This window comes from Petaurus breviceps, unplaced genomic scaffold, assembly GCF_028583685.1.
Source record: "Petaurus breviceps papuanus isolate PSGF00001 unplaced genomic scaffold, PetGlider_PUasm1.0 470, whole genome shotgun sequence".
NCBI lineage: Eukaryota > Metazoa > Chordata > Mammalia > Diprotodontia > Petauridae > Petaurus > Petaurus breviceps.
In genome coordinates, this window is record NW_027186350.1 from 4377430 (window position 1) to 4397869 (window position 20440).

General features: G+C 39.6%; 1 protein-coding gene across 1 annotated transcript in view; it reads left to right on the top strand.

Moving 5' to 3' along the window:
- Window positions 1–314: 314 nt before the first annotated feature.
- The window catches only part of CREBL2 (cAMP responsive element binding protein like 2), a 31280-nt gene continuing 11154 nt past the window's right edge, over window positions 315–20440 (top strand). Inside the window, exon 1 of the mRNA XM_069101505.1 lies at window positions 315–611. Within this exon, the coding sequence (XP_068957606.1) occupies window positions 597–611 (15 nt within the window). The 5' untranslated portion in view covers window positions 315–596. The remainder of the gene's footprint in view (window positions 612–20440) is intronic.

Here is a 20440-nt window from a genome sequence, read left to right on the forward strand (position 1 = left end):
CTCCCTCTGAACCCAGAGGGAACGATGGGACACGTAGTTCCCACCCCCAGATCGTTTAAGTCCACCTTTTCGTCGCTGGGGAGTAGCCTTTTTCTTGGGGGAAAGGAGGAGAGCGGAAAGGGGAGCGCGTGCCTGGAGAGGGGGTGAAGACTACCGGCACGCTTCTTCTAGAATATACCTGGAAGCTGTTACTTTCCCTGATTCACACCTACGCCCGTCCGAGGCCGGGGCCCCAATGGCGGGCCCGGTGGAGGAGAACTACAACTCCCAGAAACCCCCGTGTCTACGGCACCCGAGGGAGTCCTTCAACGAACTCCCTCCGGGACCCCGCCTCTCCCTGGCGCTAATATAAACACACGGGAGAAACTGTCATGGACGGGGAGGAGGCCTCGGCAGCGGAGGGGGACGTTTGGGGCCGCTCCGGGGGCTCCCCGGCTCATTTCTGAACGGGCCCCCTCTCACTGGGACCTCAAGATCCGGGGGGTGCTAGAGGCTAGAGCTGAGGACGCATTGAAAAAATAAATCCCTGTCCTTCCCCGGGGGCGGAGCCGGGCGGGCGGGCGAGGCTGTGAGGCCCGGCCTGCGAGCCTGCGGACATGGATGACAGCAAGGTAAGCTCTGGCCGGGACCGGCCGCGGCTGCCGACCCCGCGCGCCTTATTTTCGAGGGCCTGCCCAGGGCATGGAGAGCTCTGCCCGAGGCAAGAAGCGCCCCCGGGGCCTGCCTTTGAATATCGGCCGGGGTTGTCGAGGAGTGTTGCGTACCCCGCCTTTTGGAGGCTTCTCTCCTCTGCAATTAGCTCTGACCCCTGGCCAGCCCAGGTCCGTCTGTCGATCCCCGGCCTTTTCCCTTTCTGTGTTCACCCAGGTGAAGAATGGGCCCTCTTGTCTCTTATTGTCCCCCGTCCCTCCTGATTGGAGCATCTTCTCTCACTAGGTGACTGCAGTAATTTCCCTGGACTTCTCTGCCCTTATTGCCTCTCATCCCTCTTTGTTTGGGAGTCCTTAATTGGATCAGTTTCCTTTGATATCTGTGCCCTAGGCAAACTCTCCCCTTCTCCTTTGCCCCAAATCCCTTTAGGTTAGAACCACTTCAATCCCTGAAACTTCTTTTTTTTTCTCCCTTTTCCAGAATTTATTTATTTTTAGTTTTCTACATTCATTTCCACAAGATTTTGAATTACAATTTTCTCCCCATCTCTCCCCTACCCCCCACCCCAAGATAACAAGCATACAAGACCCCTTCCCCCAGTCTGCCTTCTCTTCTATTTCCCCCTAACCCTCCCCCCCTTTCTCCCTTCCCCCTTATTTTCATTTGTTTTTTGTTTTTGCTTTTTGGAGTGGGGAGAGCAGGGCAGTTGAGATTAAGTGACTTGCCCAAGGTCACACGGCTAGTTTTGTGTTAAGTCTGAGGCTGAATTTGAACTCAGGTACTTCTGACTCCAGGCCCAGTGCTCTATTCACTGCCTCACCTAGCTGCCCCTCCTTCCCCCCTATTTTCTTGTAGGGCAAGATGGATTTCTGTCCCCCATTGCCTGTATATCTTATTTCCCAGTTGCATGTAAAAACGATTTTTTAACGTTTGTTTTTAAAACTTAAAGACTTCCAGATTCTCCCCCTTTTGCCCTCCTCACCCACCCTCATTGAGAAGGTAAGCAATTCAATATAGGTTATACATGTGTAGTTATGCAAAACATTTCCAGAGTAGTCATATTGTGAAAGACTAACCGTATTTCCCTCCATCCTATATCATCCCCCTGTTATTCTGTTTTCTCCTTTGACCCTGTCCCTTTTCAAAGGTGCTTGCTTCTCGGGGTGGCCAGGTGGCTCAGGGAGTAAGAGCACGGGCCCCAGTGTCGGGATGACCTGGGAATCCTGGCTCTGATACTTAGCACCATACCCAGAAGTTACTTAACCCCAATTGCTTAAAAAAAAAAAGTGCTTGCTTCTGACTACCCCCTCCCCCAAACTGCTCTCCCTTCTTGCATCCCCCCTCTTATCTCCTTCTCCCCCACTGTTTTCCTGTAGGGTAAGATACCCAATTGAGTGTGTATGTTATTCCCTCCTTAAACCAAGTCCAGTGAAAGTAAGGCTGACTTATTCCCATTCACTTCCCCCCTTCCCCGCCATTGTAACAGCTTTCTCTTGCCTCCTTTATGTGAGATAACTTACCCTATTCTATCTTTTCCTTTCTCCTTCTCCCAATATATTCCTCTTACCTCATAATTTTTTTTTAGATATCATCCCTTCATATTCAACTCACCCTGTGCCCTCTGTCTATGTATACATATGCAAACACACACACACATATATACACTCACCTATACATATATATGTACACACACACACACACACACGAAACTTCTTATGGCCAGGACACCCTTGCCCATCTGCTTTCTTCTTTTCACCAGATCCTGAAATTTGGTCTCCTCTAGAGAGCTGTATCAGGAGTACCTAGTTAGCACATTGGTTAGAGCACTGACCTTGGAATCAGGAAGACTCATCTTCATGAGTTCAAATGTGGCCTCAGATACTTACTAGCTGTGTGACCTTGGGCAGGTCACTTAACCCTGTTTACCTCAGTTCCTTATATATAGAATGGACTGGAAAAGGAAATGTCAAACCAGTATTTTTGCCAAGAAAATTCCAAATGAGCTTACAAACGTTGGACATGACTGAAATACCCTAACAACAAAACAGAAGAGGGCTTTGTCTGACTAAGAAGACAAGTAGTAAAATACCTTTCTTGCTGGGTAACTTTCATGTCCCACTTTCTTCTCATTAATTTTTCTCTTATCCAGGGTATTTTCTCCTTTGCTTTGGTAACTGATGCTATTAAATGATTAATTCATACACCAAAATGTCCTATGACTATTTTTGTCTATCTTTGTTAGTGTAAGGGTACCTTATATAGCACATTTCTTAAGGATAAGATACTATTTTCCATTTAAATGTTGGGAAACTCATCTCCATGAATAAGAGAATTAGATGTTTCTAAAACTGACTTTTTTTGAAGTAGAAATCAGGCCTTCCCAATGCTTCCCAGCCAACTAGCCACTTTATGTCATCTGTTCCTCTGTCATACCTTCTGCATTCAATTTTTTTCCCTCATCTTTTCTCCCATTAGAGTCTTTCTGATGTGGAGGTATATCTGCTGTTACATACATTCAAAGGGGGGGTGGTGAGAATTACCTTAGTTCTGTGGTAGTTTATCCTCCTCATGGCATCACCTCTCTTTCAGAAGATAAGATAAAGTGTTTCGTCTTCAGTCAGCTGGACTGGTAGTTTATCATTGCATTGATCAGAGTTGTAAAATCTTTGAAAGTTTTTTTTCTTTATAGTGCTATTGTCATTGTAGAAATTATTCTCCCAGTTCTGTCCATTTCATTCTACATCATTTCATAGGCTTGTTTCCAGTTTCCTCAGAAACTTCCTTTAAGAGAGTGACTCTGAAACTGTCCATTTCATCTTTTCTTGGGGATACAGCCATATCCCATTACATTTCACATACCATAATTTGTTTAGTCATTCCCTAATAGATGGGTTTCCCTTTAGTTTCTAGGTTTTTTGTCACTCCAGAAAGAGTTCCTATAAATGATTGTACATTTGAGTCCTTTTCCTCTTTCTTTGATCTTCTTGGTCAAAGGGTTAGAGTTTAGTGATTTTTGGAGTATAGTTCTGAATTACTTTCCAGTATTTCCCGGTTGTCCAGTGCATCACTGTGCTAATTTTCCTGCAGTCTTTTCAGCATTTGGCATTTTCTTCTTTTGTCATCCTTGTCAGTCTGCTGGGTGTGTCAGAATTGTTTTAATTTGCTTTTCTCTAATTATTAGTGCTTTGAAGCATTTTTAATATGGTTGTTGGTAGCCTGGATTTCTTCCTGTGAAAGCTGCCTGCTTATATCCCTTAAGCATTTGTAATTGGGGAATGCCTTTAAGTCTTTAAATTTGAATCAATTCCTTACCTATTTCCTTCTAATTTTAACTGCATTTTGGTTTTCCACAAAAGCAGAAAACCAGTCACCCTAACTCTAGTATGTTTTGCTATTTCGAAAAGACTCGGACTTGCCTTGTTTAAAGTAGGTTTATGATAATTCAAAAAATAACTTTCCTCTTAATCAGCAGGTATTTATTATGTGTCTACCAATGTTCAGGCATTGGACTTAAATATTCTGGACAAGGAAAAAAAACAGTCTGCCCTCAAAGAACTTATATGCTGTGTGGGAAGGAAGAGGTACACAAAGTAAATTCAAGTTAATTTTAGGGTTGGAGAGTGTAATGGGAATGTAAATTTGGAAGATCTTCCCTGCCCCTAGGCTAAAGTGCACCTGGAGCCTGGGGTAGGAGGCTTGTTTTTCAGTAGATACTTTTTGATTGGCCAGTGGGTCCAAAAGGTTGTTACATTCTCTGAGCCAGGAGAAGGCTATATAAGCCCCGATGTGAGGCTTTGTTTTGGGGGCTCACTTTGAGAAGTGTTCTGTGATTTGATCTGGATTCTGGGAAGCCGTTGTCCAGAGGCTTCCCCCCCCCTTTGAAAAACCCAGATGTTGAAACCCAGATGTTGACTGGGTATGGATGTAATGGTTGGACAGTTTGGAAATCTGTCTACTTGATCTGTTTCTGTCTTGATAATTCTGCCTGTATACTTTGAAGTTCGGGGTGCTGACCTTTTTCCCCTGAACAAGGTAAACGATATATGTCTGACTGATTAAAGTAAGCTTGTTAACCCATTTTGAGTTGCTTTCCTTTAACAAAGCAGATCCAAGAACCTGTGCTGGCAGCAAACCCTGAGGACGCTTGGGGTGCTTGCTGCAACAGAGAGATAGCAGAAGTATTACATAGTGGGTTATGGTTAAGATGAGCTTTGAAGGAAGCTAAGGATTCTAAGGGGCAGCTAGGTGACCCAGTGGGTAGAGTGGTGCACCTGTATTCAGGAAGGCCTGAGTTCACATTTGACCTCAGACACTTACTAGCTCTATGACCCTGGGCAAGTCACTTAACCTTGTTTGCCTCAGTTTCCTCATCTGTAAAATAAGCTGCATAACGAAATGGCAAACCACTGTAGTATCTTTGCCAAGAAATCCTCTCTCTCAAAAAAAGGGGGGGGGGGTCATGAAGAGTTGGACAGAACTGAAAATGACTGAACAACAACAAAGGATTCTAACAGAGAGGGAAAAATGTGTTTCAGACAGGGAGCCAGCCAATGCAAAGGCATAGAGACTAGAAATGAACTGTTATCAGAGATAGAATGTCATGTATGAAGATAAGCAAATAGATCAGTTTGGCTGGAGCATAGTATATGTGAAGGGGAGAAATGTATAATGAGCCTGGAAAGGCAGGCTAGTATCATATTATGAAGGGCTTTAAATACCAAATAGAGGGGTTTGTATTTGATCTTAGAGGCAATTAGGAACCACTGGAGTTGTTTTTTGTTTTTTTGTTATTTTCCAATTCATTTGCTTTAGGAATATCATTTGGTAGTTCTGTGGGGTATGGATTGGTGGAGGAAGGGGCTAGAAGCAGGAGATCAAAGACAAGTCTGTTACTTCAGGAGTTCAGGTGAGAACTGGTAAGGGAAGGAAATAGGGTGGTTATGGTACTTGAGCTAGAGATGTTTTAGAGGCAGAACTGATAAGACTAGACAACTAATTGTATATTTGGAGGGAGGGGGAGAGAAGGGTTGAAGGTGATGTTGAGGTTGTAAACTTGGGTTTCAAGAAGAATGGTAAGACCCTTCATAGAAATAATGTAGTTAAGAAGGGCAGATTTTGGTGGAAAGATTGTGACTTCCATTTATAACATGCTGAGTTTGAAAGGTCTACTGGATATACAGTAGACAGTTGGTGTTACAGAATTGGAGCTCAGGAGAGAGAGTAGAATCATATATATTTTGTAGTCATCTGTGTAGAGATTATAATTGAACTAACGAGATCACCAAGAAAGAGAATATATAGAGAAATTCGAAGGCCCAAAAAAGAGCCTTGGGGTATGCCCTCAGTTATAGGTGTATTAAACTTTTATAATAAATGCTTGTTGAAGGGAAGTAAATTTTTAAAACGTAAGAGACTGAATGGGTTGTGGAAAGATAGGCACATTTAATGCACTGTTGGTAGAAATGTGAATTGGTTCAACAGTTGTGGAAAGTAATTTAGAAACATACTAAGAAAGTAACTCAAATGTTACTTTCAAATGTTACAAATCCTTTGACCCAGAGATTCTACTGCTATTCATATAACCTCAGGAAGTCGGTGGTTAAAAAAAAAAAAGGTCCTCTATACATTAAAATATTTGTAGAAGAAAAAATGGAAAACAAAGCCATTCTGTAGCAATTGGGAATGGATAAACAAGGTGTAGTCCCTGTAGTGGAATATTACTGCACTGTTAGAAAACAATGAATATGATGAATATAAGAAGCATAAAAAAATATGAACTGATGAAAAGAAACATAATCAGAACCAGGGAAATAAATATTTGATTGGTTCAACCAGGGATATTGACAAAGAGGGGCCAGGCAGACAGAAGGACCTAGAACCAGGAGAAAGCAGTGTCATTAAAAACCTTGAGAAGAGAGAGAGTATCCAGGTGAAAAGAGGAAGTGGAGGAAGCAGCCATTTCTAGGAATTTGATTGATAAAGGGAGGAGAATCATAGGAAGGGAGGTACATAATAGGTTCAGGTGAGAGATTTGTGTAGGCAGCAGGAAAGGAGCAAGTAACTAGGAAGAGATTGAAAATTAGAAAGGAGTTGATTATAGGGGCAGTCTACTGGAGAGAATGGATGAAGGACCAGTCAGTTATAATTTTTCAAAGCCCTACTTTGTGCCAGACACTGTGCTGAATAAGTACTGGAATATAAAGAAAGGCTAAAAACAGTCCCTTCTCTGAAGGAACTGCCTGATAGAGGCAACAACATGCAGACAACTGTGGATGAACAAGGTATTTAAAGGATAAGCTGAGGTGATCCCAGAGAGATGGTGCTAATATTAAAGAGATGGGGAAAGACTTCTTGTAGAAAGTGGGACTTTAACTGAGGCTTGAAGGGAAAGTTAGGGGGTAGAAATGAGGAGGGAAAGAATTCCAGATATGGGGGATAGCTGGTGAAAACTCTTAGAGTTGGGAGATGTAGTATAATGTGGGAGGAACAGTAAGAACATGGCAAAGTAAGTGAAAGTGAGTAAGATATAAGAAGACCAGAAAAGTAGGAAGGAATCAGGTTATGAAGGGCTTTCAAAACCAGAAGAAGCAACTGAAATTGGGACAAATAGAGGGGTTGACCTTGATGACAAGAGCCCCCTCTTCTCCAGAAACTGAAGTAAAAGCGAAGAGAATGTGAGATAATGTCTAGAGGTTTTGAGTTGCAAATCATGAGAGAAGGTGGAGCTCTGGGTGAATGGCCTTAATTTTCTTCCCCAAGTATGAAGTTGAGGTTGTCTGCTGAAAGGGTGAAGTAGAGGGAGGGGAGGATCATGTGGGAGTCTTGTTTGTGAGAATCTTGAACTGGACGTCCCATAGGTATCTTAATTCAAGATATCCAAGAGAGAACTCGTTATCTTTTCCCTAAAATCCACCCCTCTTCTGAACTTCCCTTTTAGTGTTGAAGCTACCACCATCTTTCCAGTCACCCAGGCTTGCAGTCTCATCCTTATTCTTATACCACATATTCATTTTTTTGCCAAGTTTTGTCATTTCTACCTTTATGACATCTCTTGTATCTGTCCCTTCCTCTCCACTTATGCAGCTGCTACCTTAAAGTAGGCCCTTACCCCTCAGATCTGGACTGTTGTTCTACTTGATCTCCCTGCCTCAAGTCTCTCCACTAATCTGCCAAAGTGGTCTTGCTAGGGGTCATACTAGTAGCAAAATGCACATTCATTTTTTTTATTTTAAGTTTTAAAATTTATTTTAAACTTAAAAAGAGAAAAAATTGTCATGTACCGAGTAGAACATAAGAAAGGATTCAATATAAAGCAATAAATTTCCATTTCAAGAAAACCTTTCCAATAGGACAAAATGGGTCTCTACAGCCCAGTGCCTGGTATATCTTATTTCCCAGTTACATGTAAAAAAAAAGAAATAATATATTTTTTTAAACATTTGATTTTAAAACTTTGAATTCTAGATTCTTTCCCTTCCTCCATCATTACCCACCCTTACTGAGAAGATGAGCAATTCAATATAGGTTGTACATGTGTAGCTATGCAAAACATTTCCATAGTGGATATATTGTGAAAGATTGACTATATTTCCTTCCATCCTATCCCACCCCCCACTTATTCTATTCTCTACTTTGACCCTGTCCCTCTTCAAAAATGTGTGCTTCCAACTTCCCTCCCCCCGAACCTACCGTCCCCTCCATCATCTCCCCTCTCACCCCCTTCTTCCCTACTATCCTGCAGGGCAAGATGCCCTATTAAGTGTATATGTCATTCCCTCCCTAAGCCAAATTCAATGAGAGTAAGGTTGACCCATTCCCTTTTGCCTTCCTGTTCTTCCCCTCCATTGTAACAGTTTTCCCTTGCCTCTTCTATATGGAATAATTTACCTCATTCTGTCTCTCCCCATCTCCTCTCATTATATTCCTCTCTCACCTCGTAATTTCACCTTTTAAGTATCATCCCTTCCTATTCAACTGGTCCTGTGCCCTCTGTCTATGTATACCTGTACACATATATACATACACTCACATATGTATTCATATGCCCATATGCCCTCCTATATAGACATATGTATATATATACATATATATATCAATATCTATCTATATATATATACATACACACATTTATATTCCCTTCAACTATTCTCATACCGAGAAAAGTTACAATTATCGTTTTTCCACATAGGAATACAAATAAGTTTGACTTTGATAACTTCCTTCTGATTTCTTTTCCCTGTTTACCTTCTCATGCTTTTCTTGCTTCTTGTAGCTAAATGCAAATTTTCTATTCAACTCTGGTTTTTTCATCAAGAATACTTGAAAGTCCTCTATTCCATTGAATGACCATATTTTCCCCTGGAATATGATACTCAGTTTTGCTGGGTAGGTGATTCTTGTTTTTAATCCCAACTCCTTTGACCTCTGGAATATCATATTCCAAGCCCTTCGATCCCTCAGTGTAGATCCTGTGTTATCCTGATTGTGTTTCTACAACATTCAAATTGTTTCTTCTTGGCTGCTTGTAATATTTTCTCCTTGATCTGGGAACTCTGGAACCTGGCTATAATATTCCTAGGAGTTTTCTTTTGGGGATCTTTTTCAAGAGGTGATAAGTGGATTCTTTCAACCTCTATTTTGTCCTCTGGTTCTAAAACATCAGGGCAGTTTTCCTTGAGATTTTCTTGAAGGATGATTCTTAAGTTCTTTTTTTGATCATGGCTTTCAGGTAGTCCAATAATTTTTAAATTATCTCTCCTGGATCTATTTTCTAGGTCAGTGGTTTTTCCAATGAGATATTTCACATTGCCGTCTATTTTTTAATTTGTTTGGATCTGTTTAATAGTATCTTCTACATGCAAGAGACCATGGAAATTCCTTTGTCTGATCCTCCCCTCCTTTTACATGAGACTTGTTCAAAATCATAAAGTGGCAATATTGACATCTATAACCCTTTTCCTCCAAAGTCTATAATACATTATCTAAATTGAGCCTCACAGGCCACTTGGTGAAGTAGGTACTCTAGGTATTATCCCCATTTTGTAGATAAGGAAATTGAGGTCCAGATAGGTTATGCAGTTTCCCCAGGGTCATGGCTAGCAAGTGCCAGAGGCAGGATTGGACCCCATGGCTTCATGACTTCTAAGTCCAGCCCCATGTCTCCTGTGTTACCTCTTTGAAAAGATAAAAAATGAAAGAAGAGTGATACAACTAAGAAGGAAGAGAAATGTATGTGTGGATTGTATCATTGGTATTATTTGGGGGGGAGGTGGGGACCAGGCAAATATATTTGCCTATAAAGAATGCAACTATGAGCTATCATTAGTGAAGTGGATATTTTGAGTTATTTTTCTAGTAGTGCACTGATATATATTTACTTTCATGATGCTGTTCTCCCTCCATCCTCCACACTTCTCATTACAGCATACATTTTTGAGAGAGCTGGGTAAGGTCACTGTCTGTCAGAATAGAGCTAAATGCTTCATACAGGGATTCACTGTGACCTTGGCTTTATTAGCACATTGCCTTGATTGACTGACTTATCCAGCTACAGATAATATACTGAAAGATTACCAGTAGCAACACCAAGGGAACAAAGCTGATCGGCACATGTCTTGATAAACTTGACAGAAAGTTGGGTGACAGGATTAGGATCATTCATTTGATACATTTACTTTGTAGTATTGCTAACTTTTCCTTTGTTAGGTCTTATTTTCCCAGCTTTAGAGAAACTAAATATTTCTCAGGTATTTCAGTACCTGTTGTTGTTCAGTCATTTCAGCTGCGTCCAATTCTCCCTGGCCCCATTTGGGATTTTCTTAGCATAGATACTGTAGTGGTTTTCCATTTCCTTTGCCAGATCTTTTGACAGATGAAGAAACTGAAGCAAACGGTTAAGTGACTTGCTTAGGGTCACACAGCTAGTAAGTGTCTGAGGCCAAATTTGAACTCAGAAGATGAGTCTTCCTGAATCCAGGCCCAGCACCCAATCCACTGAACCACCTAGCCGCCCTAGCATAGTGTAACACTAGGTGTCCAGAAAATATTTTTTCATTAAAGGGGCCACCATGTAATTTCAAGAGCTGTGCAGTTCTACAGCTTTCTTAGTTCATGAAACTAGAAGTGGAATGCTGGAGATTATGCATAGCCACAAACTGCTGCTCTCATAAAACATGCAGGTGTACTAATGCATTTTGAAGAAAATCTGCCTTCCCCTACCTACCATGTCGGCAACGCAAACTTTAAATATCCAGTTTTTGGAGGTTAGGAATCACAAGCAAAAACTTTTGTCATAATTTATTATTGAAATATCGACTTTCACTCTCATACTGCTCCTCTTCTTCACTATTCTAGATGTCCTCAAGCCACAGTCTAAGGTCTACTGATAGTCTATCATTTTCTTGATAGTTTTGGGATATAATGTTATAGGTTAGGGTGCAGCCCTACCTTTCAGAGGAGAAAATGAACATAGGACCATCTTTGGTTGCAGTCTGATAATGGTGGCCTTTTATCTCCTTCTGGTTTTCACTTTTTAATGCAAAGACATAAAGTTGGTTGAGGAGTAAAAAGACAGATTTTTGGTGTGTTTGTGATCATTGTAAAAAAAACAGCAACAGGGCGGCTAGGTGGCACAGTGAGTAGAGTGTCGGCCCCAGAGTCAGGAGGACCCGAGTTCGGTTCTGGCCTCAGACACTTAACACCCACACAAAAATACTAGCTGTGTAACCTTGGGCAAGTTACTTAACCCCAGTTGCCCTCAAAAAAACAAAACAAAAAAACAGCAACAACTAGACTTGGAGTCAGATCTAGGTTTAAATTTGGCCTTAAAAGCCAACTCATTCTGGTCAAGTTACTATGCACCTCCACAAAAAACAAACAGAAACCACCAAGGTACCTCCTTGGGCAGTACATCATACTCTAGACTTTTTCTGCCTGTTCTGTCCCAACTATATCATCTGCCATGCATATCATCTCCACAGAGTTCTGTTCCTGTTTTCTAGGTAAAAGCCAGTTAACCTAAATTCATCCTTACCAGTGGATATGAATGTGTTGATATTCTTTCTTTGTCTTTCCAAGTAACATGTGCATTTTAACAGGCATCATGCTGGAGGTAGTTTCTTGCTTAAAAGATTGACTCTACACCAAGGATTCTTAGCTGGATTCTGTGAATTTATATTTAAAAAAAATATTTTGGGGGCAGGTAGGTGGTACAGTAAATAGAGCCGGCCCTGGAGTCAGTAGCACCTGAGTTCAAATCAAGTTTCAGACACTTGACACACTTACTAGCTGTGTGACCTTGGGCAAGTCATTTAACCCCAAATGCCTTGCCTTCCCCCCTCCAGAAAATTTCTTTTGATAACTATATTTCAATATAATTGACTTTCTTTTAATCCTTTTAATTTTGTTTTATGTACTTAAAAACATTGTGAAGAGTGATACACAGGTTTCACTAGACTGCCAAAGAAGTCTGTGATGCAAAAGAAAGTTAAGAATCCCTGCCCTAGAGTATGGCCAGCCAGTGGAGGCAGTACTTGTCAGGAAATCAAATTTAATTCATTTACTTGCCTAATTGACTGAAAACTCCAGAAAAAAGTTACTTTAGAAATATTGTTTATAATCTTTCTTCTAGCATGTATACTCATAACAAAATATCACCATTCTTAATCTTGTGGCATCAATTTTCACAGGCATCTTCTGTAGATAGTTTGCCAACCTGGAAGAATGGCAAGCAACATGAAAGCAAAGTATAATAGGGGCCAGTGGAGGAAATGTTTGTCATGAAAACAGTTTAAATCTAAATTCATTTAATTGGCTCTGGGTGCTAGTAGGGGTATCATGGATGTCATAGGAGATAACAGGTATACTACATTTGTTGTCAGTAAGATCTTCAGTTACTTGCTTCTGACAGCTGTGTGTCCATGGCAAACCACTCACCCTCTTGCTTTCAGCAGGCAAATCACAGAATCACATAGATCTAGAACTGAAAGGGACTAATACTTTAGAGGTCTTCTGGTCCACCCCCTCTTTTCACAAATGAGTAAATAGGCTTAAAGAGGTTAAATGACTTGAGCCTAGGATCAGGCTAGGATAGATGTGGAAAAGCTGGAATTGTCTGAGATTCTAGTTACTGAAAAATCACAGGAGGGAGTTTTCACATTAGAATGTCCTTACACTGATAAAATCACAATTCAGGACCAAAGGAAATACTCCAAGAAGTCAGAGACAGTATTTTTTCTGAATTATATGTTAATGATGCCAACCCTAAGGATAGCAGGAGTGCAGAAAAGGGAAGTACCATTGGGAAGGGAAGACATCTTGGAAGAAAAGTTGATCTTTAACCTGGTTTTGAAGGAAGTATAGGATTTGCATTGTTGGGAGAAGAAAGGGAGAACATTTAGGGTACTGGGGAGAGGAAGAAAAAGGAGAACAAATTATGAGTAGATATTGAGATAGAAATAAGCATGGTGAGTATGTCTTGGAGACTAGCTGGACTGAATCTCAGAATACTTGTTAGAGAAGAGAGAAGACTAGTGGGGGAGTGGGGGGAAGGGCTGGATGGTGAGCCTCAACTGTTACAATGATGCATTTGGGCTTGATTCAGTTAACAATGGGGAAACTATTATAAGTTCTTTAGTAAGAGTGACATAATCAAAGAGTTGTTATAAGAAGGTTAATCTGGTAGCAATATATGGAATGAATTAGATTTAGGAGAAGTCTGGAGGCAGAGAGACCAGTTAGAAAAGTAATATAGGCATGCCTGTACTGGAGCAAGAACAGGGGGGACAAAGAGCAAGGGATGAATTTGAGAGATCATAAATAATTAGCAGGACTTAATTAAATGAGCATGGGGAACCACAATGTTAAAACAACCTTCAAGGGGACCTGATTTAAATTTAATCGTATTTTATGTGGTGAGCTAATTAATTTTCCAAGTGACTTGGATTAATATGTGTTAATTTTTTTTTTTATTTGGCCCTGCATATTTTTTTGTCTCTGGCAAAGAACAGATATAATCATGGTTACTACCTGTGATCATCTTTGCTGCTTTCTTAACTTGATCTTTTATACTAAGTAGAGAGTTTATTATATTTTGCAAATTTACCCCGGAAATATGTATGCATATACATAGCGGCTGCTATGGGTATCACATTGGCATTACATCAAGTAAGGCTTTCTCTCTCTCTGTCTCTCTCTCTCTTTACGTGTGTGTGTCTCTCTCCCTTCCTTCCTTGTTTCCCCCCCTCTATCAATCTCTACCTCCTTCTCTCCTTCCCACTCTTCCTTCTTTTCTTTTTTTCTGGGAGTAACTTTGATTTGCAGTCTTTGTGTCTTCTGCTTTGACCACAGAGACAGACTAAGCAAAGAAAAACGTAAATAGACAAAGAAGCATAAAGAACTAAGCAAAGATTTTCCTTTGTTTTAAGCTTGTAGTTGGCAACAAGAGAGATATGTACTGACAGAGCAAGACCGGGTTTTTAGTGTAGAGTTAGGGTTGTAGAATCTTAAAACTGTGGTCCTGATCACATTTTATATACATTACTTCCTTTTTCTTTTTTTTTTTTTTTTGTCTTTCTTCTAAAAGATGGTCACCATGAAAATTGTTTTTGGTGATCTTTTAGATCTTTGGCTGAGGGTTACTTTTAAGATTTACAGTGGTAAACCTTTGTTTTGATGTATGTATTTGGGACAGGCACAGTGAATTGGACAGTGAGTTGGGTACAGATTTAAATAGGAGTAAGAGAGCAGTCTGGATTAAATGTGGAAAGCTGCACAGTTCTTCTTACACTTCAAAAATGTCTCTAGCACAAAGACCCATAATTTCAACACAGATGCTATTGAGGTAATACTATAGGATTATTAATGGTGAGACACCACAGTCTCTTAGGAATCGAGTTTTAGGTAGGCCAAAGGGCAGTAGAAAGATGCACGGTGACTGCAATTTGGCCATGGTGTATTTGCAGTGAAGAGCTCTACTCCAGAAGTGACAAGGGTTATGATATAATAAATATATGAAGATGAGAAAAGGAGATGGGTTGGTTGGACATATGAAAGTGAGGAATAACAGATTGGCAGTCTGAGTGCTTCATTGGTTTATAGGAAGTATAAAAGAAAGTCTTCAGCAAAAGATAAATTAGGGCAAAGCTTGCTGAGGAATCCAAACTTAGAACTGGAGGAAGAACTTACAGAGGGACCTAGAGGAGTGGAGCTGAGATGGTATTAAGTGCCCCAGAACGAGCCAGAGTCTCAATTGTGGTTGCCATGCCTCTTTGGTACCTTCTCTAGTGGGGAAGTTTTCTAGAAACACTTCAAGCTAGGTATCTCTGTGTGGGCCAAGTGAGGTTATAAGCTCTTTTCTAGTTGTTTATTCACCATGGCTAATCTTGAGTGAGACAATATATGTTTACAGTGTATCAAAATCTCCAGTGTGTGAGTCCAGTTTATAAGAATATGAGTCATTCCCCAATTGATAAATGGTCAAAGGATATGAAAAAACAGTTATCAGAAGAAGAAATCTAAGCTACTTATAATCATGAAAAAATGCTATAAATCATTATTGATTAGAGAAGTGCAAATTAAAACAACTCTGAAGTGCCACCTCACACCTATCAGATTGACTAATATGACAATAACAAAATGACAGATGTTGAAGGGAATGTGGAAAAATTGGGACACTAATGCTTTGTGGGTGGAGTTGTGAATTGATCCAACCATTCTGGAGAGCAATTTGGAACTATTCTAGGAAACTTTGACCCAGCAATACCACTACTAGGCCTGTATCCTAAAGAGATCCAGAGATCCGGAGAGAGAGAGAGAGACAGAGACAGAGAAAGGATCTATATGTACAAAAATATTTATAGCCTCTCTTTTGGTGATGGCAAAGAATTGGAAATTTATGGGATGCCCATCAGTTTGGGAATGACGGAACTAGTTGTGGCATATGAATGTAATGGAATATTATTTTGCTATAAAAAATGATGAGCAAGATAGTTTCAGGGAAAAAAATTGGGTTTCTGTGAACTGATGCAAAGTGAACAGAACCAAAAGAACATTGTACAGAGTTAACAGAAATATTGTGTGATGATCAGCTGTGATAACGTAGCTGTTTTCAGCAATAGAGTGAACCAAGAAAATTTTGAAGGATTTATGGTGAAAAATGCTATCCATATCCAGAGAAAGAAATGATGGAGTCAGAGTGGAGATTTAAGCACACTTTAAAAAAAAAAACTTTATTTTTTGGTCTGGGTTTTTTTTTTTTGCAACATAGCTTAATATGAAGCTGTGTTTTGCATGACTGCGCAGGAATGAAGGTATCCCAATTACCTTCTTCAGGAGGGGGAATGGAAAGGCAGGAGAGAATTTGGAACTCAAAATTTTAAAAAATGAATATTAAAAATTATTTTTCCATGTAATTAGAAACATATATAAAAACAAACACAAAAAACAACCAAAAAAAACTTTAGTGTATCAGTCACCAGAAACCTTAAAGGTATCCTGTGGCAGATGTGACAGTGGCCTAGGCCATAAGTTTCTTGCTGATGATCCAAAGAAGGGGCAGTCTCTCTTTTGAATGTTAAGTAACTCAATGAAGTTCATTTTTAAAGGTAATGGAATTTCAACCCCATAGGCAAAAGTCATTGGGATGTGGAAATATTAGTTATGGACACATTGCAACCATCAGTTTACTTGCTGTCATTGATTGAAATTGAAGTGCATGAAATTTCAGGCAGAATTAAGGAACCACCAAAGTACCTGGAGAAGTCTTGAAATCATAGGACCACAGGAGCTGGAAAGGACCTTAGAGGTTAATTTAGTTCATTTCCCCTTCCCTGTTTTACATCTGAGACACTGAGGCCCAGGGAAATGACGTGACCTTTTCAGTGTTGCATAGGTGGTTGACAGTAAGAATTTGAACCCAGGTCCACAGGTCTAAATCTAGTACTATTCCAGGCTGCATTTTCTCATTACCTATTGACAGGGTCTTTCTAGAAAAGAGCTTATATTTAGGGAATAAGAAGAATAAAAATGAAAACTCAAAGGATGAACAACCATCTGTTACATCAGGTTTAAGTGGGACTAGAGTTCAGAATACATAAAACATTGAGCTTTTCCTAAACATCTGGTTATTTATTTTCTTTTAGATCTCATATTTTTTCATTGGCATATCCTTTCCCTTTCCTGAGGTCCCAAGGATGATCTGTTGAACTCCACATCATCTAATTGTTTTTTTTTTAAGCAGTTGGGGTTAAGTAACTTGCCCAAGGTTACATGGCCAGTTTTTTGTTTTTTTTTTGAGTGGATGTTAAGTATCTGAGGCCAGAACCAATCCCAGGTCCTCCCGACTATGGGGCTGGTGCTCTTACTCACTGCGCCACCTAGCCATCCCCACGTCATCTAGTTTTGATTGACTCTAAATAGCACACAACAGATTTTCATAAAACTTTAGTAGAGTTTGCTCTACAAACTTTATTTTATCTAGTTATTTTGGTTTGGGGTCACAAGATGAATTATCCTGGTTTAACTCTTGTCGGATGGTGATGAAGGGCAACGACCAGGCTGGAAAACAGGAAAGATTTTTCATATCTTTATCAATATATAGTAGATTTTTAAAAGTTTCATTGAAGCTTGTGTTCTTTAGGCCTAGAAAGCACATGGTGTGATCATTTACCTCTGACCACTTTTGTAAGCATTTTGTCCTTCCATTTTTGACTTGTACCACCCCCTTTTAATGTGTTTTCATTTTGCTGGCAGAGGGGAAAGAACTTTGTTTAAAGATGAAATTTTGTACTTCCTGTGGAACAGAAGTTCTTAACCTGGGGCCCATGGACTGATTACATCTTTATTTTTACTAACCTTTGTTTATCTGTGTAATCCTGTGTATTTTATTTTGTGCAATTGAAAAACATTATTCTAAAGGGATCCATAGATTTTTCCAGACATTCAAAGTAGGCAATAACACAAAAAAAAAATAAGCCTGGAACAGTAGAAGTAGTTCTACTTTAACTGCCCTGCATATCTCTTTTAGAGAGATACGCCTTGAGCAATCCTCTTTATGGCACCAGCAACAAAAGAAGAAAGGAAAATTCTCCCTGTGGGACAGGAAATATCCACTAAGTCACACACCTTGGACTGATTTTCTTTTGAAAAGGCAATGAATTCATCCTTTTGGTCCAGAGTACTGAGGTTTGAATTGCTAGTATAGCTTCCAAGTCTTAAGACAAAAAGTTCAGTGCACAAGGCAGTGGGGCTTCTCAGACTTGATGAGGGTCCTCTGTTGCTGTGCAGTCAACATACCTTTCTGACTGGACCTGTCACCATGGCAAAGGAGAAGATCCAAGGATCTGTTTTGCTCTTGAACCAAAGCCGTACCTTTCCTAAATATTTTTTCCATGCTTCTTAAACTTATTCTTGTTAAATTTCTAAAAGATGAAACGTCTTACGGATTTTTTTTTTTTACCTTGCCAGTTTACATAACTGCATCACTAAAGAGAAGGCTCTTCTTCACTTTCTCTTTCCTGGGATATCTTGTCTTTCTTTTCAGGCCTAGAGATCCAGGAAGGTCAAGTTGTTCCTCCTTTGCTGATTATAATAGAACACTGTAGTCCTAATGACATAAGCAATTGAAAGTTCTTAGAAATCATCTGTTATAAATGTTAAACTAGTTCCTCCACAGGAATGAAGATATCTATCATTACAACTTGCATCCAGTTGTCACATGCTGCATTTTATAAGTTTTTCTGTGTATTTGTCACATTTTCCAATAAAGAGGTAATGCCACAACCAATATGTGACATCCTTCAAAAATGTATCGTTCCATAATCCCAGTGAAGGCAGAATGACAAAATAGAGTGCTGGAGTTAGAGTCAGGAGGATCTTAAGTCTCATCCCTAGTACCACCAATGACTATGTGACCTTGAACAAGTCACCTAACCTTCTCTGAGCTTCTCTGGCTTTCTTTAAGTCTCAACTAAAATCCAGTCTTCTATAAGAACCCTTTACCAACCCCTTTTAATTTTAATTTTTTCCTTCTTTTAATTATTTCTTATGTCATACATAGCTTGTTTGTGTATTTTTGCTTGCTTGTTGTCTCCCTCTTTAGGTTGCAAGCTTCTTGAGGGCAAGGACTATCTTCCCCCCCTCTTTTATATCTCCACAGCTTAGCACAGTGTCTGACACATGGTAGTCACTTAATAAATGTTTGACTGACTAACATTGACAGTGATATATCCTGGTGTTTTCTTTATCTGTGTGGCAGTGATTGGGCAGAATAAATAAATCATCCAGTGTTTGAGAAACTATGATATAGAATGAAATTATGTATCATTAGTTTTTAAACTTTAAAAAAATTTAGGGGTAGCTTGGTGGCGCAGTGAGTAAAGCGCTGGCCCCAGAGTCGGGAGGACCCGAATTTGGTTCCGGCCTCAGACACTTAACACCGACACAAAAATACTAGCCTTGTAACCTTGGGCAAGTTATTTAACCCCAATTGCCCTCCAAAAGGCAAAAAAAAATTTTTTTTAATTACTTATTGTTAAAATGATTTTCATGTACCTATATTTTTATTGTCTTTTTTTATACAAAAGTCACCTGATTTGGGCCATAGAGAAGTTCTTAGAATCTCAAGACACGAGGAGTCAGTTCTTGTCTATATCATTGACTCACTATACAACTTTGAGCAAGACACTTAACTTTTCAACATCTCTGTTTCTTCATCTGTAGAGCCTAACCCATCTCACTTTGTGGTATAATTATTTTTAAAGAGCCTAAATTACTTCCAATAAACTGGGTCTGAAATTAGTTCTAGGTTCATTGAAGTGGGACATTAACCTGAACCTGGAAGCATGACAGGCCTCTTCAGTTTTTTTTTTTCCTAGATAATAGCTTTAATTCTCCACTTTTTTTGTTTGTTTTTATGAGAGGAAAAGCAACCAATATATTAGTGCTTTGATTCATTTTACTCTGATTGCTTCCCCCTCCCCCCTCTTAATAATATTTTATTTTTTCCAATTACACATAAAGATAGTTTTCAACATTCACTTTTATAAGATTTTGAATTCCAAATTCCATTCCCCGCTGAGATGGCAAGCAAATAGTTATACTTGTACAATCATATTAAACATATTTCTACATTAGTCATATTGTGAAATAAGAATCAGAACAAGAGGGGAAAGCCACAAGAAAAAGAAATAGAGAAAATAGTATGCTTCAATCTTTGGTCAGACTCCATAGTTCTTTCTCGGGATGTAGATAGTTTTTTTCCATCATGAGTCTTTTGCAGCATTGCATTGCTGAGAAGAGCTAAGTCTATGAGAGTTGGTCCTCACACATTGTTGCTATTATTGTGTACATTGTTCTCCTGGTTCTGCTCCCTTCATTCATCATCAGTTCATGTAAGTCTTTCCAGGTTTTCTGAAATCTTCCTGCTCCTCATTTCTTAGAGCCCAGTGGTATTCCATTACATTCATATACCACAACTTGTTCAGCCATTCCCCACTTAATGGGTATCCCCTCCTTTAATTTTAAGAAGCATTCTTTACCCATTCTTCTTCTATCTGTTTGTTTAGCCATTCCCCCATTGACTAGCATCTTGTGTCCAGTTCCTTGCTACTACAGAAAGTTTTGCTATAAATATTTTGGTGTATCTGAGACCTTTCTGTGACCTTGGTATATATGCCTAGCAGTGGGATCACTGAATCAAAGAATAGAGATATTTGAATTGTTTTTTTTTTAGCATAATTCCAGTTGATTTCCAGATTGTTTGGACCAGTTCACAACTAGGAAGCTATTGTGA